At 39.4% G+C, this 21,255-nt stretch overlaps 1 protein-coding gene across 1 annotated transcript; it reads left to right on the top strand.

The window, feature by feature from the left end:
• Positions 1 to 1,973: 1,973 nt before the first annotated feature.
• LOC112558140 (mothers against decapentaplegic homolog 3-like) lies at positions 1,974 to 18,972 on the top strand. Its single transcript, XM_025228381.1, is given in 12 exon segments — positions 1,974 to 2,124; positions 2,388 to 2,634; positions 11,705 to 11,898; positions 13,294 to 13,317; positions 13,437 to 13,568; positions 13,916 to 13,975; positions 15,262 to 15,294; positions 15,767 to 15,994; positions 16,446 to 16,478; positions 16,481 to 16,582; positions 16,831 to 16,975; positions 17,463 to 18,972. Coding segments are annotated over 11 exon segments (1,278 nt in total). The 5' UTR covers positions 1,974 to 2,124; positions 2,388 to 2,431; the 3' UTR covers positions 17,587 to 18,972.
• The last annotated feature ends 2,283 nt before the right edge of the window (positions 18,973 to 21,255 follow it).

Raw genomic sequence — 21,255 nt, 5'->3', positions numbered from 1 at the left:
TTGGGGTTGCAGGATTTCTCCAACTTGACCTTTGCGACTCCATGATACTCGAATGACAATGTTCCTACCGAGCTACTTAAGCAGGGTGGGGAGGAGATAAAAACTCCAAGAAGATCTGGAAATGCAGAAATTGACCTTAAGAATGTACGCAGTTATTAACCATATCACTTCTAAAGAACGGAAACTTTACATGTGTCAGAATTTCAAGAAGCTCAGCCTAATTATCCACCCAAGCAAAGAGACGCTCAAATCAACCTAAATCGCCTCAAGAACACTTTTCTGTTTGTCGAACAGGCTGGCAGATCTTCTTGATGATGATGACGACGACGATTTGACGTTTGGGTTATGGCTTGTTATTCAAAATTCAACATCGAAAACGTCCACATTCTAATCATTAAAGCAATGGGTGTCTAATAGAGGTGACCCATATTGCCTGTAGTATTTCCTATCTTCTTGGAGCACATCATGCCACAAACCCATAATGATCATCACGCCTGCCTATCCATCATAGGCAACTTGTGTTTTGCAGACGACATCGATCTGATAGCAAGTAGCAATAATGCACTGCAAGATTTTACCGGCAGACTGACAAACTCCGCGAATGCATTTGACACGGAGACCAGCACTCGATCTTGTCCAAAGTCAAGTCATGGTTAACATAAACGTTGACAGCAAAGCAGAGATATGCATGAACGGGGAACAGGTCGAAGAGGTTAACATTGCAAGTAAACGACAAACAGCCACATTGTCCAAACTAGATGGCCGGCAGAAATCCGCACCAGGATTGCCACAGCAACAACAACAATTATAGTCTAGTTGAAAAGTATTTTTACACAGCACCTTTATTGCTGCCAAGTACCGACTGCACAAGTTCCTCGTAATTTATATCCTGTTCTACATATGAGAGACATGGACTCTGAATGCTTACTCTGTAGACACAAAAAATCCAGGCATTTGAAGTGCCTGAGCAAACTTCTCCGAATTTCATATACGAAATTAAAGTCGGGATTGGTCAAGTGACCTGACTGCACTGGTTAAGACAGTCCTTCTGGGTACCTTGGAGGGAAGCCGATGCAGATAGAGGTGGAAAAACCAAGGACATGTATAGGATATTAGTTTGGGGAAAAACAAATACGACTGGCAAAGATAAAAGAAGGACTGACCACACCACCACCCATATCCTATACGTCTGTGATACCAGATATCGAACCCCGCTTAGAACATGTCTCTGCGACGAGCCTAGTCAACAGTTGCGTCTATTCACTTCCCCATCCCCACCATAGTCCACGACAACCAATACACGTGGACCAGCTGGTCGTCTGCAAGTACCAATCAGGGGAATGAATGATGAATATCAGATTCAAATTGTTTCATTCAAAAGACACTTTGCAATAAAAGTAACAGATGGACATACGAATACAACGAATGATTGAAATTTGATCTTTTTTGCCATACTTCAAACAATTCTGACGGACATGATCATTCACGCACTGTGCAACGAAAGACCCATATCGGCGTATCTATTTTCTACGATCGCCACAAGGCTCCAGCGCAGAATCCCCAATCATTAAATGACTGCACCCCCCACTTCCCATTCCCCCCACACGCAGATGCTGCATTCACAAAGTCTGCTTGTCTGCTTGCGACTGGCCAGCATCGAGCAGACGAAGCTAATATAATGGCTATCGACGAATTGAGGAATGGCGAGTGTTTGTGATACCAACTCCCTCCTTCCCACCTTAAAAAAAAATACTGACTGGCTATTCTTTATCTGAAGATAGATTACTCGGTAACCTTTTGCCGTCTCGGCAACAGTCCCCTGTTCAAAGGAATCATTTCTGTCGACCATTAAGATCACATTTACCGATTTCGTCGACCGTACTGCTTACAGCGATTGCTCCTTTCTGTACACTGTATGCCCAGGAGGACCATTGAAACAATTATGCAGCATGTGGAATAGAGAAGACGGAAAAGTCTGGGCTCATAAAGACCGTTTCAAACATTGTCGGGAATCGTCCGCTGTAGCAGTTATAACGAAACACTCCAACACGAAAAGCAAGTGTTACATAATGCATGCTCCCTATTCCCAAGTAGTTCTTCTCTTTATGCGCGCAGAAATATATGGTATGTATATTTTGTTAACCCCCAAAATTCATGGCTTGATAAGCAGGTTAATCGTAGTCATATCAGTCGTCTTATTTTGAAACTTTTGTAACATTTATTAAAGCTACAGCATGAAAACAATGCTGTCGACTACTGCACTACTTGCGATGGCATCTCCATAAGATTATTTGTGTAGAGTTCGGTCGACCTGTCATGGCCGACTAAATTTTGCTGAAGACACCAAAACAAAAGTAAGCTGTTATCAAATCGAGTACATTTAACAGGTTGAACCTCAAGCTCGGTGGTGTGCGGTGTGTGCTGCGCAAAAATGACTTCGATCTCACCTTTTACTCCGCCGATCGTTAAGCGTTTATTGGCATGGAAGAAAGGCGAACACGACAAAGACGATAAGTGGTCTGAGAAGGCTGTGAAAAGTCTCGTCAAAAAACTGAAGAAAACAGGGGGGTTGGATGAATTGACGAAAGCCCTGTCTACCCAGGATCCTAACACAAAGTGCATCACTATTCCCAGGTGGGTTTGCAAGCCTGCTTTTTCTGAGTTATGAAAAGTAAATTACTAACATGAATACACATAGTACCATTAGTGTGTTGCTGTAAAAGAAAAAAAAAAAGGAAAGAAAAGAAAAGAAATTATTTATCTAGTAGGCGTAAGTACGTCCTGCTTACATGTCAAATCAAAAGTGACAGTGATCATTATGTATACTGAGCATACTTGCACAGACAAACACGTGAATTTAAATTAAGTTAACCACAATCACTTTAAACACTACACTTAGCTGCCCAATGACTGTCCAAAATCAATATTTTGTAAGCTCGTGACATCATGGCAGATTCTTCAGAAATCAAAATTTTGTTCTTTTAAAAAGTTGTATTTTGTGATGAGGGATCATCGCGTATAAAGCAGCTTTAATACATTGAATAAAGCATTTAGTTGCTTAATCCAGAGGAAGTTACAAAACATGTTTACTTAACGTTATAGTTTATACTAGTTAGGTACTCTTTTAAATGTCAGAATTTTAGCCACTGGAAGGTGGGGGGGGGGGGGGAGGGTCAGTTGGTAGTTTTAAAACTAAAATTCTAATTTAATTTCAGTAATTTTAAGTTCAGACAATCTGTTTTGCCAAAATTTACAACCAGCGAGCCTTTCATGCATGACTTAAGTAGTAATTTATAAAGTTAGATATGGATATAAGAATATTTATTGCAGCAGAGTTCTGCATATGATGACTGTGCAGTTAGATCATTTTGCCAAGGGATACCACAAAGCTGGCAGTGTGTCTGAGGTCATTTCCTATGCTCCTGAGTTGAGTAAAAGGTCTATCCCTTTTGGCCACAGCTTCTAGTGCTGTACCTTGTGGATATGGCAGTCCTCTAAGATGCATTTTAAGTCTGTTCTGTGTGGCCAGATTTGCATGGGGTGTGCCAGCAATGCCTATTTTTTTTAGATGCAATTGAGATGTCAATGCTTTCCATATAAAGGCAGAAGATGAGGATCTGTTTGTCTCTCTATCAAATTGCCAAACGGGATTCCAGCAAACTTCATATCTTCCATAGAGAACGACCACATCTCCCAGAATATCTTCTGGAGTAGTACCTTGGTTTAGGTTGTGTGGCTTGCTAGCTAAGAGAGCTGGCTGCTTTCTTTGGTCAGGGGATCTGTAAGCTCATTATCAAGAAGGCCTCCATGCGTTGGAACCCAACAGTGGTTGGTGCTATTGCTGACAGTGTGAAAAGAGAATCTTTGTACCAGTCAAATATGACAAATATCACAGATAAATACTTTTCTAATAATATATGCCGCTAGTGTTAAAACAAGGGACTTTTATGTATGCAGAACAGCTAATCTAATTTTGAAGATTGTTATTCATTTAACGTCACAGCTTTGTGTATTTTTAAAATTATTTTTTAGTATCACACCTATTGGTGCAGTTTGGCTAGGTCACTACTGCGCAGTCTCAAACTAAATGTTATTTGCTCATTTGAGTAAATTTAGCTTTACCACTTTTTGTACTTGTATGTGTGTATAGTTGCTAGAAGCATTGTAATCTATCAACTTAGGATTTCCTGTTCTGAAAAAAAATATTTTATTTATAAAAATGCAAGCCAAAATATGTATCAAGCTTAATAGGGATTTTGCTGTCTTGATTTTGTGTTAATTTATAAACAGGAAAGTTTACTGTAATATTCCTGTAAATTTTAAAGATATGAGATACCACAGTGTGTCATTTTCTAGCTAGGAGAATATTTAGTTGTATCTTAGAACCCAGAATATGGATGGTGGTCACATTTTTTGTAATTTCTTAAGTTCTTGTAGTAGTTTTGTGTATAAAAAGGAGACAGCGTTTTATGTGGAGGGAAATTCGTTATTTTTTTTAAGTATGTGACACTAGTTTTTGTTTTTAATGTTTAAGGGTTGCTTTAGAACATTGATACAAGCAGCTTAGAAGCCATGAGTGATGCTCAGGCAGCAGATATTCTTACATTCAGTCCTGAGTTAATTGTTATTGCCCTTTATGTGAGACTAAACAGCATCAACATACTCTCTAAAAAAAATAAAAATAAAAAAATAAGATGATAAAAATGAACCTCATGCATTTCTGTACTTATATATAAATACACACAGGAAGAGAGATGAGTTTCATAATTAGATATTTACAATTTAAGCAGTGAATCCACTTTTTTAAAAACTCCCAGATATTTTCATAATTCTTGGTCAGGCAAAACAAAGATGAAATGAAATCATTTGGTTTGAAAGGTTAAAAGCTTTTGTCAGAAAGATAGTGTTTAGCTATCACAGTGTAAGTTTCTTTCTGCATATTGGAACATGATCAGTCTTAAACATGCACTAAAATCACTTCTGTTCCATGAGCATTACTTCTTACACCAATCAACACAGCTGTCAATAGTTGTGATTATAGTCAGTTGACTAGTTCCCCTGCTCTTCTTTCTCAGCAGATCTGTGACACTCTCTGTATTTATTGTTCCTTGATCCCTCTTTGTGTCTTCTATGTTTGTCTTTTATTATTTGTCTGCATAGTTGATTCTCCTTTCCTTTTTCATATTCTGTCCATCTCCTAAATGTCTTAAGCTCTGAGAGCATGCTCCTTCGTGAACATTATTATGGGCTGTATAAATCACACATTTATTATTATTAAATGGCATGCATTGTAAATAGAGAGGAGGGAAATATTTATTCAAAAAGGCTAAATAAAAAGCATTTATATCCTGAAAATGATTCTAATTTGGAAAGTGTATTCTTAATAACAAATGCCAGCAGTTGTGCTCAATACAAACAAATTATGATTGTAAACAAATAAATGGTATCAACACATCATATGGCAAAGGTGTGCATGTGATTCTCAAACTGATTGTTGTATGTAATGGCATTTTGATGTTGTGTATTGTCATGGGAAAGTGCAAGGAGCACAGAAGCATTATTGTTCTGTCTGTTGTCCACTCTGACCACACATTTTTGTATGCAGGCTGTGGATTGACTGGACACTTGTATGCCAATATGCAGTGGTGTAGAAAGAAGCTGGGCTTTTTTTTTTTGTGTGGGGGGGGGGGAAGCGGGGGCAAACTCCCTGCTGACAGTGAACGACGTTCACATTTTTGTCTCTTCAGAATCTCTTTTTGAAGGAGCGGCTGTCCCTGGTTCCTATGCTACTATGTTGTCTAGCAGGACTAAATAAACTGGATTGTACCATGAAGCATAGCGTGGTCATCTTGCAGGTTAGGAGCAAAGATTGAACAGAGACATGATATGCCCAGTAGTCAGTACCACACCTGAGCCTGTCGATCATTGTCACTCAGTTATCTCGGTACTGGTGCCCTTGTTGACAAGATTTTGCGTGTTTTGGGCTTGTGGAACAACCTAACCTAGGTAAATTTACAGTCTCGCTATCACTCGTTTACTTGGGATATTGGAAGGCAAGCATGCACGCACACACATGCACACTTAGGCATCGACATTTGATTGCTGTCGCAAACACCGCATCGGCGAGGATTTACTTGCGGGAAAGTGTGCGTCATTGAATGGTTTACTTTTTGTTTAATCGTGCGCTGACGTCTTGCGACCTCAACCATAGAATTTTTCACAATATGTACATCTCAATTCATTGCTTAGTTTTTTTCCCGCAAACAAAAACTAATACCTTTAAATCACATTACTGTTTCTTCGATTAGTTGGCATGCTGCATAATAAACCGAAATAGCGCAGGGGAGGTAACGCGGTTCTTGTGCAGTATCGTCAGCAGACGACGCCGACACGCGTAGCCTTCAGAGGTCAGACAGTCGGCAAGCGTGTAGTGTGCTCGAGTCTCATTGTCAAAAGTTGATGTCTGGCATAAATACTGCTCGGATATAAGGCTAACTTCTTCCGACAGTGCGCCAGACACATGCACACACAAGCAGCGAGACATCCTCGCGCCCGGTGAGGATGCGGCTCCGGCAGAAACAGCTGGCAAAATGCCGGGGCAGGCACCAAATCTAGGTCACTCTGTCTGGGTCACTGTGGGGGGCGGGGAGGGTGAATGGGAGTGAGTGGCCAGTTGGGAAGAGGATGTCTGCGACCGTTACCCACATTACCCTTTGCGGAGAAGTGCTCTGTCACTTTCGCATATTTTGTCTGGCCAGTAGACAATGGTTTGTGGAGAGCTTGGTAACCAATCATTCCATTGCCACCTCCATCTCGCACATGTCTTGCTAGTTATTTGCACCAAAGTCCCCTGTAGACCGCGGCTTAGGAGCTCTCCGGTCAGTCGCGACCTTTTCACCAGAGCCACTTCCTTATCTTCTTCTCACCTATCTGTCGTTCGACTTCTGCCCAATTTCTCCACCTATGTATTGACTCTTTGGATTTTAAATGAATAATTCTCTTTTTATTAAAGTCTGTGCGATGTAGTGCAGCATACAAACTGCACGGTACCTGCTGTTACTGAAAATTAATACCTTGATGTTGCGCTGCTGCCACCGCACCAGTTCATTGCAGCGGATTAAATGTCAAGTGTGATAGAACCTTGACTCTGCCTCTTACCTGTACAGGTCATCTTTATTTTAATAGATTTTTTAAAAATAAGAAACACCACTAAGGGATTGAGAAGTGATGTGAGAGCAATTAAAGTAGCATCTACATTGAGATTAGCTTCTGGACATTTTTTCACATAGTTTTGGGAGTCTTGAGAGTACAGGTGTATAAGTTATTAGAGAGTCATTAGCATATTATTCACAGTCTTTGCTAGCTCACCAGTTAGCAAATAGCAATCACCAATTGAAGTGATGACAGATGAAACTGATTCTCTTACTACAAATAGATTTTATGTTAAAAAAAATGTATGCAGCAGTAATGGGTAGGGCTAATTTATAGTCATTTTGGGTTAGTCATCTCTGCATTTTTAAACTCAGATCCTATCATTTTAGATTTTTGTAGTTGGAAAAAGGTACATATGTTGATATAAGATACAGCTTTCTTGTGGGCTATTGTTTATAATATAGTTAACTTAAGTAGGTGATTCAGGAGATGCTAGCTTGTTCCTAAAATGGTATGAGTCTTGCATGTTGCATTCTTCACTCATTTAGGATGGTATGCTGTTCGTGTTGGTTGTTAATGGTTATCTTCTGGTCAACACAAAAAATTTTAAATAGTGTGCTGCAGCTAGATTTTAACACCTCAGTCCTGTTTGCCATTTGTAAAATTTAATCTATTATATTTTCATACTTGGGAATCCTATCCAAACGATCTGAAAAGTTTCTGTAATGATCTCCCCCAGAAATGAACAATGAACCCACGAAACTTATGTGCATGCATTCATGCATGGGTGCACACACACAAAACTAAGATATTGATCTTATATGCATACAACTCATATAATTATATACATGTGTGTGTTTGTGTGTTGCATTGGATGGTATTTAAAGCCTAACTGATGTCCATAATAAAATTAAGCTGAAAGTTGTTGGTAGAATAAAAGAACATTTGCTTTATTAGCTTTTCCTTCATCGATAACAAAAATGCAGGTAGGCCTGGTATAGGGGACTGACCTAAATTCAAACTTCTGACATGTTAAAGTAAACAGGTCTTAGATACTTAAAGGATGTGTCATAACAGCAAGCCTACTTTTACAATCAATGAAAATGAGCTTTTTTAACTTCTGTCCATAAAACAGGCAAGAATTGAGGTATCAAGTGGCTTGTATCTTGTGAATGGAACAATGTTATTTGCTTGGGTTTGTGGGACTAGTATCTTGTGAAAAGCTCAACTCAGTCAATTTCATCTTTACTTTTGAATAAGCAAAAGACAGTGAAGGTAAAGTACTGGCTTTCATTGTGTCTTTATATTTGTAGGAGTTTTTGCTTGCAACAAGTAGAATTTTCTTTGTTTGTGAATTGCTGCAGCTGACTTCTATGAATAGGACTGGTAATTATGAATTATCATACTGAAAGTTTTGGAGTATATTTATAAAAGTTGCTACAGTACTTTCATTTTTGAGAGAGAGTATGGTACACAGGTTGCAACGTAATCTAGTGATATCCTAAATGAGAAAAAATATCTGTTTCATCAAGCATACAAGACAGTATCCTGGTTTTTTTTCTCCCTATTTTGTCTTCAAGTTTCTGCTGCCCCTTGATTCTGTCCTCCTCCTTGCCTGAAAGGTATCCTGTAAAAATACACTCGAGGGATCTCGAGGTGAGCATAGGGATCTCTTTCCAACTCGCATGAAACTTATAAAGGAAAAATACACTCAAAGGATATCTTTCCAGCTTGCAAACTACAGTCCAGCTTATGTCATCCTTAGATTGATGATATTAAGTGGTGTTTTGATGAATGCTAAATAGATTTTGTTCTGTGGCACTGTAGATATTATCATTCTTCCTCTAAACAAACAGTAATTTCTTTACAAAGCTGGATCAGATTATTTGCATATAAATAGATCAAGTTTTATAGTCATTTTTCTGACACCCAGCACATGGTCTTTGTGGCCATCCTTCTATGATGTAAAGCAGAAAGATCCATGCTGAATGTATGCACAAAGAACTGTTTGAAACAAAATGTTACAGATTTTGTTTAATGCCAGATGTTGGTATAAATTGTTTAGAATACTTTTCATAAATGCCTTGCTTGTTACGTTTCCAAAATACCCTGGGGCAATGACAGATGAAAGAATACGCTATAGGGTCTGTGCCAGGCAGTTTTTGTATGGCCATATTTTACATAGGTGTTGGTGGAGTGAGTTGCACAGAATATAAGATTCTACAAGAACCTCAATCAATTTGCACAATATTGGACTTGAGGGGTTTGCTGCTAAAAATCTAAGGTTTAGTTTTTTTGAATGGTGGACTGACCACAAAGCAATCAGTGATGAGCATTTGCTGGGCCTGACCACCGAAAATGTATAGTTTGTCAATGTACCCCACATAGCAACCGTTCTGTGACGTATAGGTTATTTTCTGCATGGTTGATAGAACGTCAGGGCACAAACCTGACAGCTGGTAGCCCAGTCCGTCTCGCTCTTTGTGCATTTGTGTACATCCGTTGCCCGCCCACTCCCGTCCTCTCGCCGTGATATAGCCTTCGTTGCTGACACTACATAAACCAACTAACCAACCAACACCCACCACCACCCACTCGTCCTCCGTTTTGATGGCGGGCCTTGTGATGTGGCCGCTGATTTACATTGTGATAAATGAGAGTGACACTTGTCGGTTGCCTGCCTTTGGTCCGCACACCGCTGTCCAGTCTGGAGCTCGCTTGTAGAGCCCGCTGTTTTCTCAGGTTCTCTCCCGCTGACGTGGCTGCCACTGTCTAGACGGCGATGCACGTGGCACGCACGGTACACAGGCCCTTTGCTTCTTTCATCTCCGGCAAGTGTTTCCGGTGTCTGGTCTGTCTCGCTTGACTGGGCGTAGTTGTCGCCGGAGTCTTCAGTAGCAGTGTCAAAGCAGTTGCATGTTCTGACCCACCAATCCGCTGTCACTTTTGTTTCTCTCACCTACACCACAACTACCACCTTCTCCACTTCTTGACACTAACCACCACCACCACCACCCCTCCTGCCGCCGTCTGTGTCGCGGGTTCGAGCTGTGCGCGCGCCTGTGTCTCGAACGTTCTCAGTTGAATGGGTATGTGAGGAGACCTCATGTAGCGTTGTTGACTAAGTGCCCGCCGTCAGTAAGTGGGATGCGCCACATCAGTTAGTGTATCGCCACCTGTCAACCGCACAGAGCCCCTTGTGGTCCGTTAACAGCACGGTGCTGCCAGTCCTTGAGCTGCTAGCCCTGTAGCTGGGTGCCTCGTCATTGTACCTGGCTCAGTGTTCATGCTGCTGCCACTCACCACCTTCACTGGTGTATCGCCTGCCCGCCCAACTCCCCGTCTAATCGGCCTTGTACGGTAAATATACTAATATATACATATCCACACCGCGCTTCCTTCTCTGTTTTTTTTTATGGCAGGTATCAGTCTTTGTGAAATTCCGTCGCGCGCAATGTATGTGTGCGTGCTTAGTAGAGAGAACGCTTCCATTAGACAAAATTTATGTGATTGGTTTTCGGATAGGTGAGATGGATAAAAGACCGGATGAAATGGGAAAGAACGCTATGATGGAAGATAGAGTGGGTTGCTCTTATTGAAAGCCGGATGAGAGAGAGACCAAAATTCAATGTGATGCATAGGAAAATGTGCTTATAGTCATCTTTCACTATAATCTGTGTGCGCCTAAAGATAGCTCATTAACATACATTGCTGCTTGTAGCTTACAACCAACCAGAGTATGAAGCTAACATCATTCTATGATAAAATATCAGAAGTAATGACTTTTAATATTTTTTAGCATCGTTCGTTATTTATGGATTGTGTCGAGTGAGCTCCCAAGACACCTTCCAGACACCAAGTGTTACATATATAGATAATGAACAGGTAGCATTTGGGGAAATTGAAGATAAGGGAAATAAGACAACCATGTCAGCCTTTGTTTTTTTTTTTTTTTACTATTTTGTCCCTTTGAGAGAGACGCTTTGCATCGGTGATTCAGCCTTTGTAAATTATAAGGTAGAATAGTGAGCTCAAAATATCAGTAATAAGGATTAGCATTCAGAAGAAAGTGTTTTGTTACGTATGATTCGTAGTCTTTTCCACCTTTTTTGACCTAGCATGGGAAAAATGGGGGTGGGGGGGAGGTGAAGAGATTTTGCATGTGTACATACTTTCTTATGCCTACATGTAATTATTGTAATGGTGTTAACAAGGGCTGGGACTTTTGGGGCGACAGGGGATGTGGGGGAATTACAACTTATGCCACATACTTTTTTGTCGAGATGTGTGAACAACCAGTTATGAGAGGGAAATGCTCTTCTTTCTCTGTCAACCTGTCTGTGATACACAGAATAACAAACATACACACAACTGCATGGTTGATAGAAGTTTACAGCTGCATGAAGGGAAATAAATGTGCACACAACCACTAACAAAAGTATTAAATAATTCTAGCCCTGTGCAGAAGGTTTTCTAAAAATAAAACAAAATATCTTCGAAGTTTTAATTTTTTTATATTTACACATTGTGATTAGTATTTTCTTTATTTCAGATCGTTGGACGGACGACTACAGGTTTCTCATCGTAAAGGCTTGCCACATGTAATCTACTGCCGCCTCTGGCGCTGGTCTGACCTTCAAAACCACCAAGAACTCAGAGCCACAGAGCGCTGCGAGTTTCCCTTTCACCTAAAACTGGATAGAGTTTGTGTAAACCCCTACCACTACATGCGTGTGGAGCCACCAGGTACTTTACTACTTCCATTTATCTTCTTCATTTTCATCATCATCTGTCTTTTGCCCCTCATTAGCCATAGGGGACATTTGATGATATTACTATCTTTTCTCACCGATTTCCTCAGTTCTCTACCCTTCTCTGGGATGGACTGAATAATAATAATAGTTTAGTTTATTCCTTGTTACTCCTAGAGGAGCATAGGGCCACAACAACACATCGCCAGCGGACTCTTGAAAATCTTTTCAGGGCATTTTATTACCAGAATATGGCTTAGGCATCGGTTGGTAAAGGTCTTGAGCTTGTTGTTGATGGTGTTTGTCCCGCTCCAGGTTTCAGAACCATACAGTAGGACTGCCTTCACATTGGTGTTGAAGATGCGGGTCTTACTGCTGAAGGATAATGCTTGGGAGTTCCAGAGTATTGAAAGCATGCCTGGCTTTGTTGATGCAGCTTTTTATGTCATCATCTGCTCCACCGTCCTTGTTGACAATGTTCCCCAGATACACAAAGCGATCTGTTTCCAGAATGTTCTCTCCTTGAAGTTGGATGGGAAGTTCCTGCTTGATGTTGATTCTCATCACTTCGGTCTTCTTTCTGTTGACCTTTAAGCCAGTCTTCTCTGCTTCCTGTACTAGCTTACTCTGTTTGGTTGGCTCATGCTGTTGCCGATGAGATAGAAGACTAATGTCATCTGCAAAGTCCAGGTCCTCTTTCTGTTTGGTGAAGGTCCACTGGATACCGGTGTTTTTCTGTTGGGTCCTCTTGCGCATAATCCGGTCTGTGACCATCAGGAAGATTGTTGGTGATAATATGCAACCCTTATGCAGGTCTTCATTACAAAAAATACACCTGTGCCTGTTTGTGGTCGGAAGCCTTGGTGGAGAGCTCTGAAGCTAGGGTGCTGATAATGACAAAAGAGGCAGTTCAAAGGAAGAATAGCACATCATGCTGTTCTAGACAGAAGCCAAACCTCTTTCAAATAATAATAGAAACTTAAAATCATGATCAAGATAGATCACATTCTCTGCGCAGAATGAGAGGCCAGTCTGCTCTACAATGTTGTCTGCCCACTTTATTTGCATGATGATCAGTGCTAGTTAAAAATTGTAACAAAATTTCACAGATGTTGCCAGTCTCAAAATTTTTATCAAGGATGTGAACTTTGAAAACATTGTAATGTATATCTACCTTGTATTTCTTTACTTTCAAAACTACTAGCACCAGAATAGCGAACTACCATATAATTTATATATATGAGGCTCTACACTAGGTAATACAAATTTCTAGATGCTGGAAAATGAACAAAAATTTAAAACACATGGTTGATAAGTTAATAACTATGAACAGATGTTTTGTCTGAAAACATCGTGTGTGTATGATAGAGAGAGACACTGTGTGTTTCAGAACTTCAAGGACAAACCCAAAATGGTGCGGAGGAAATAAACATTGACAACATGTAGAATAAGCAAGTATTAGGTTATATTTGGAAAAGTCATGAACAGGTATAGTCTTGGATCTCTAGAAACTTTACATTTGTATTGTTTTAGTACTGCCACCAGTACTGGTCCCACGGCATACAGAAATACCAGACAAGATACCACAGCTTGACGACTACAGCAACACTGTTCCTGAAAACACGGACTTCCCCGCAAGTCTCAATGACAACTTCAGTATTCCTGGTTAGTGCATATCTCAGTGTCACTTGCGAATTTACACATCCTACATGTATTTCCTCTTTTAGTATATAACTATCTGGCTATCAGGTAAGATGCTGTTTGTGTATGTGTGTTCATGTTGTGTACATGAATGAATTTAAAGCCACAATTAAAATTGCAGATACCTTTTTCCTTTTTTTTTAAAAATTTTGCAGACATATTTTCTGCCATTGTAGTTTTTGTGTCTTTTTCAAAATACATTACCGAGTTAATAAGCTTTTTAATTTTTAAAGTTTTTTAAAATTCCCTTTAACTTATTTACTTATTAAGTTTATAACACCAGTTTTACTTGGATGTTTAACTACTTTTAGACACTCCACCTCCAGGATACCTGAGCGAGGAAGGAGAAACAACAGATAGTCAAGATATGGGTAAGTGTCTGTCATACTTAAAACACAAAATAGTTCACAAGTAGCCAGCATGGATTATGCATTGTCTTTTTAGTTTTGAATAAGAAAGAGGATGGAAATTTTGGTAGCGGTGATGATTTACAAGAGTGCAGTTGGAATGATGGCTGCTTAAACGTGTGTGCGCACAGGTACACTCTTATCCAGTGCACAGGTACACTCTTATCTAAGGAGAGAGTTTTGAAATACTCTTATGTGATATGGAGGGTCAAATAATGCTGTATTTTCCAAAATGAGAGATCAGCTTGAACTCTGTATTGAATGGCAGAGAAGGACTTGGTCCAGAGAATTGTTTGGCATTGATATTGTATACAATGTGAGTGAGAGCTTTTCTCCTTGCCTCTCATCCTGCTCTGTTACTTATTCTTATTTATATCCTAACTGCTACACTTTTATATAATTGTATACATGCATATTACACACACAAACACACATTCTCTTTCTTTCTCATTATGGTAATCACAGCTTTATGAGATGGCAATAGAGCATTGGTATGATTAGTGTACTACTCAAAAAAAAAATAACAGCCAAAGTAGAAAATAAATTATAGAATCAACTAAAACAAGTATGACTGTTCATGCTGTAATATATTTGATTTTCATCATTTGACAGTAAAATGTGAACAGAATTTTGTTTGTAAGCCAGTTCCATATCAAGATATGGGCAGTCAGTCAACTTCATTCCTGAATCCAAAAAATGTTACAGGAACTGTCATTACACTTTGGCAAAAATGTGTGTGGCTGCCATTTTCTATCATACATTCAGTGCATCTTTCTCATGTAGACAGAACTAGTATCATTAGAGTTGCTTGGGGAATGTTTGCAGTGTGTAGGTGGTTAGCCTGATTGTGGCATCCGAGGACATCCCAGACATTCTTGATAGGAGCCAAGTCGAGCATTTGCCAGTTAAACCAGTGAATTAGCTAGTGCTGTAGGAAGTCAGTCATCAGATAGGTGAGCATGATGGGGTTTGGCGCTGTCATCTTGTAACATGATGCCTCTAGAATACCCTTCATGCTGTTTCTGGTAGTTCCCTCTAAAGCACATTTGCATTTTAAGTCATTTCCGGCTTTCTTGCATTTCCCTGAAAATATTTGGCTGACACTTAACCAACTGTTATGAAATGGTCTGTGACATATTCCTTCTAGCTGTCTGCCCTAGTTTCCATCCTGTTATTTGCCAGTGATATCTTACCAGTGGAAACATAGGCTGATTTGTGCAAGAATATTGATCTTTTGTCTTGCATTTCAGATGGGATTGATGTATCACCCAGTCCCCCAGTCCGTAAGTGATAGAAACCTGTTTCTGGCTTCTCAAAATTCTAAATAGATAACTAGAATTTGCCATTTTTTTGTATGCATGTGTGTTACTTGTGAGTGCATGTAATAAGACTATAATTAAACTCCAGGCATACAATTCATTATTTTATCTTATTTGTGTTGTCACATCAGTTGAAACAGTGTATAACTGAATAGACACATTCCATTGGGTAGTAGTATTTAAATTTACAGGACAATAGCTGCATATCTATGCAAAAACTTTCCAATAAATATGCACTCCAGTATGCATGACCAGAAGTTAATTTAATAATCATGTATGTTTAAACAAATATGCTTGTCAGCACATATAAACATACATATTTTTGCATACACACACAGATACACAGACATGTACAAACATACATGCACACACACACATACACACGCTCATAATATTCTTGCATTTATAAATTAATAATAAGCTGTGCCTTCCCCAGCAGCGGAGAATGCTGATCTGCAACCTGTTACCTACAAGGAGCCAGACTTCTGGTGCTCTATTGCCTATTATGAGCTGAACACAAGAGTAGGTGAAACCTTTCATGCCTCACAACCTTCGCTGACAGTTGATGGCTTCACAGATCCATCCAACTCCGAACGCTTCTGTCTTGGCTTGCTGTCAAATGTTAATCGCACTCAGCAGGTTGAGATGACAAGAAGACACATAGGTTAGTGTGGGTAAACAGGTAGCTCCATTTTACATTAGTTGTATATTAAATATACATATATTATTATTAAGATTATAATTGAAAACATATTTTGCTTGATTCTGTTATTCTTGACAGAATGCAATGTTTTGAAGATATTTTATAAGGATACTTTAGACATAATCCAGCTGTCTTCTGCCTATCATTAACCAGTGATTGTTTTTCACTTGCACATTCCAAGGGAAATTTCAACCATTATTGAGACAGCATTGCTTGCGAGTCTTCCTGGCACATGATGCATTTGTTAAGACTGATTCAATTCCATGAATGTACATTTTATTCTGTTTGAAAGAGAGGATCCTTTAGTAAATGCTGTTTTTATTCGGGAAACTTGTACTTATTATTTGGTGACAGCCATAATTGTATGATTATTCATCAATACACTTATTCTTGATTCTGATTTGTTCACCAGGAAAGGGTGTTCGGCTGTATTATATTGGAGGGGAGTGTTTGCTGAATGCCTCAGTGAGAACGCTGTGTTTGTGCAGAGTCCAAACTGCAACCAGCGCTATGGCTGGCACCCTGCCACAGTGTGCAAAATTCCTCCAGGTGAATGTGTGTGCTGATATACACTGCAATGTCAGCGATTCACTTTTAAGCTAGAAATTTATTTGAACTTATCAAGGCAGTCATTTCAGTGTTGAAGAGTGCAGTAAGAATTAAAGGTAGTTTCATTTGTGTTATTAAATATTGCTCAAATATGTAGGGTTTTTTTTTAAGGCATATTATTTCTGTTACTCTGTAGTTTTTTAATCTTGTCATTGGGTAAAATGTATACCATCTGTTCAACAACACAGGATGCAACTTAAAGATATTCAACAACCAAGAGTTTGCAGCCCTGCTGGCCCAATCAGTCAACCAAGGATTTGAATCAGTTTACCAGCTAACAAGGATGTGCACTATTCGAATGAGCTTCGTCAAGGGCTGGGGTGCTGAATACAGGTGATTGTAGCTTATATCTTGATGGACAGTTTGCTATCAGTGGTCAGTGGTGGCTGCAGTCCGCTCTTGATCATTGTGTAGGTAGAAATGGAACACAAATATCAGCTGGATATATTAGCATCTCAACCTTTTGCTGGTATAATTATATATGTATATACTTTTGTAAATGAGGATTATTTTTGTTTAGGAGCTGTACTCTTCATCTTTAAAAAGGGCTATTATGTGACACTAATGCATTTTAATACTTACATAATATCTGTATGAAAATATGTGACATCTGACTGAACAGAACAAACATTGATGAATAGTTGCATATAAGAAATTGCATATGCTACAGTATCGCCCATTGTCATTTATTTAGCTATTTAATCTTTGTTTTATTAATTTTATTCATTTGCCTTTTGATGGGTACGGAGAAAATGACGTGTGCACAATACAATATGTAGAATATCCTGATTAATAATGTATTAAATATTTGGCTGCACAGACGGCAAACTGTAACAAGCACCCCCAGCTGGATAGAGATCCACCTGAATGGCCCACTGCAGTGGCTGGACAGAGTTTTGACTCAGATGGGATCCCCAGGCCTACCTTGTTCGTCGATGTCCTGAGTGGAGATTATTGCTTTTGTCCAGAAAGTCTCATCTCATGCTGTTGTCCCATGAATAGCTTGTGGAAATGTATAAACATTTGGCCTTTGTGAATCATGGTAGACAATTGTTGATTCCACAGACTACGAAAAGACAAAGAGCTCTGTTACCTGGGTGCAAGATAATGTCCTAACTGCATGGAAAAAAATTGTTTGGTCTCAAATGTGGCTGTGATTGTTAACATTGTTGGGGCAGATGGTTTGAGGGTAACACACTGGAGGAACTGAAGGAGCTGTTTCTTGATGATCCATAATGGCTATGCATAGTTTAAAGATGTATAGCTCTAGAATATTCTTGTTGGCTTCTGGAATGTATCATCAAAGTCAGTAGAGACCTCTGCTTTCGAGTACATGCTTGTGTATGATGGCTGTGTGTTTGCATGCATGCATAGATGTCTTTAAACATGTATCTGCAAAGAATTTGTCAATCACTAGAATATTATCAGTGCTTGCTCTTAATATTAGTCCAAACCACAGTTTTCCCCATGCAAAGGTTTTGTACAGTTGGTTGTGAAAGAAATTACATGGAAATATACTCTTCATACAGCAGAAACATGGAAATAAAGTAATAATGTATCAAAAGGAGGCTGGGGATCTTTCATGGACCATGTCTCTATCCATAATATACGCATTGTTTAAAAAAAGGTCAGCCATTTCGTTTCTTAAAAAGCTTGGCATTGCTACAAGATTTCCCCAGAACGGAACTGAGAAGGCCTTCTGTCCTGAAGATGCAGTGCACAGAGAGGTCACTGCTGTCCCATTTACTTGTAGTCTTGATTATATGATGCACATAAACAGTGAATGGGTTTGACCTCTTTTTATGGTGGTGTTTGTAGAGTTGTATCTTTGGGACAGAAGAGGTTAAGTTAGATTTGAAGAGTTCATCCCTGTCCTTTGAAGCTTTTTTTTTTTGTGTGTGCACTCTAGATCTTCAGTTAGGGTGAAAATGATTCCAAAATTGGTGCTGATGTTGACTCACTAGAGTTGTGCCCCTTTGGCATAGGCCTTTTTCTATAGATGCATGAAATTTTATTATTTTCAAAAATTATGCAGTGATCTTAGTGCTCATGTGGCCTTTGCTAACAACGGTCTATGAAGCAACTTCTATGAGTTATTACTCAAGGTTAATACTGCAAGAGTTGGTAGAAGATACACTGTACAAGGGACTTGTTATGTCATCTGGCTTAAGAGCCTAGCTATTGAAACCAACATATTCTATCTACAGAGGTGTGAACAGCTAAATCTTGCCAGTTTTGTCTGCAGACTATTCTCAGACACTCCAGCTATCCCATTGTTGCAGACTTTGTCACACACATAGTTACCCATTAAAAGGTCATGTACAACTATTTGCCATTTGTCTTGGAAAATGTACTCGAAATTGTATGTAAACAGTTACCACCCATGTAGGTGGGTTGAAGAAGGGGAAGTCGTGCAATTGGTATTAAGTAAATAACTGAACTGGATAATAGCATCTCTGGGTTTCTCTGCATCTAAGGTTCCTTTTCTTCTCGTCTACTAGCAGTTGAATATGAGAACGAACAGTAACTGTTTACCGTGACAGGAACAGAAGCACTGGATTATTTAAAAATGCAAAGCAGATCAAACAGTACTAAGCTGGTGATAAGTACCACAAGCTGTAAATTGACTTAAAATACTCTGGAATTCTAGGACAGAAAGACATCATTGAATTTGATCCAGGAAGAAAGCCTAGTGAGCATATTCCAATGCCTGTCAAGAACAATTTAAAGGCATTTCACTTTAGTTTTGACCTTTTTCAGCGATAATTTATACCTAAATGTTTATAAACAATCTTTTTCAACAAATCTGAAGGGCTGCATTGTGGATATTTAAACCTTTTGCCTGAAGAGTTAATAACTTCACCAGATAAAATATTGAAGAGATAGCATGAAAAAAAACATTGTTTTCATGTCTGCATACTATTTACATGTTCCTTAATATTGACCACATCATGACCTTGTTCTTAGTTTCATGCCTATTGTTGTATGTAGCAGACTGGGTATAAAGAAAGCGCTGAGGTAGCAGATCAAGTGAAGAGAAAGTGTTAAGGCACCACATGGTGACAAAAGGATTGGTGGTTTACACAGAGCAGCAACGAAGGCTATATCATGGCAAAACAACCAGTCCTGTGTAGGGGCATCTCCCTATCAGCTCTTTGAATTTTCACCAACTTGGGACATACCAGTTCAACTTCTTTCACGTTAAGCCATCTCCTACAGCACAGCATGAGGGCAAATGCACGCATACTTCAGATTATTCTCCCCTACCCCCTCAACTATGGGTTTATTGACTACGATACAAGAAGTGAGGAAATGTTTTCCCTGATGGTATTTTGAAAGTGATGATCATTTTGTAGTGTAGTCAATACCCTCACAGTTGAAGAGGTGGAGGGGAAGGAGAGTAAACTGAAGTTAGCAGGACTTTTACTGACTTTGGTTAACATAAATTTGGTGTTTTACAAAGTTGTATGAATTATGCCTAACTTAAGCAATTCTCATCTATCGGTTTGTGAATCCTTGGATGGGGCTTTTATGTCATGGTTATGGTAATACTGATGAATGGTTAAAATGTAGAGAACTACTTCTATGACTACTCATGTTTATTGTCTCCTTCGTGGATTACTGCTTACATTAGTTGGAGAAAGTAGAGCAGCAATTGTAAGAGTGGTGTACTGCTGCATGGAGACCAAGACATTAACAAACCTTCAAAATTATTGTAAACAAACATTTATTTCCATGTTGGGGTTACTTCATTCAAGCATAGTTTTATTGATATGCACACAAAGCAGGGTTATCTCTTGCACATTACAGCAGTATCTGATTATCCCTGATAATGTGGGTAGCAAACAGCTTCATTAAGCACTAGCATTTATTGTGCTCCAAAAAATATATTCAGGTCAACCAGAACACAAAGCTTTGTCACCATACTCATTTAACTTAATATTACTCTTACATTTAATGTTAGCTAGGTGCATGCATAAGATTTTTGTTGCTATATAGAGATGCAAGAATATCAAACTTTAAAGTGTAGCTGAGTGGTGGGGGTTTATGTGATGTAAGTAAACAACTTTTACCCTTACACTTAACCAGAGGCAGCAAGTGTACTACCTTTTATTGAATGGGCTTGAACAAATGCTACAGCTGCATTCCTTCTACAGCAAGGTTCGGTGTAGTGTTGAGAGTGGCGACATGTCTCTCCTTCTACTGCAACACCAAGTCTCTAGCACCTGTCCTCTCACCCTGTTGTTGTATGCTTTTGTAGGAAAGTGCCTCCACCTGGAAGTCATTTCACGCTATAAGGGAGGGGGAAGGAAATCCAGATAAAATCTCAGACGACAAGCCCTACAAACTTATGTCACATACAGTCTCCAGATACAAGATCTGAACCCAGGGCTTTTAATTGCAGAGGTGACAAGTGTCAACCTGGTGCATCTCTCTTCTTGTCTCACATCTACCCTTACTACTAGCAGGGCTAAACTTTAAACGCTGATGTACACCAAGGTAGCCCAGAGCAACCAAGCTTGTACCCCTCTGACCCTCAAACCATGTACAAAAGTAGTTCCAGATATGATTGCTGTGTGTATTTCATGTACATTCAGATGCTCCAGCATCAT

The sequence above is a fragment of the Pomacea canaliculata genome, linkage group LG2, assembly GCF_003073045.1.
Source record: "Pomacea canaliculata isolate SZHN2017 linkage group LG2, ASM307304v1, whole genome shotgun sequence".
Taxonomy (NCBI): domain Eukaryota; kingdom Metazoa; phylum Mollusca; class Gastropoda; order Architaenioglossa; family Ampullariidae; genus Pomacea; species Pomacea canaliculata.
The sequence above is the reverse complement of the archived record's forward strand: the minus strand, read 5'-3'. Positions and strand labels throughout refer to the sequence as shown.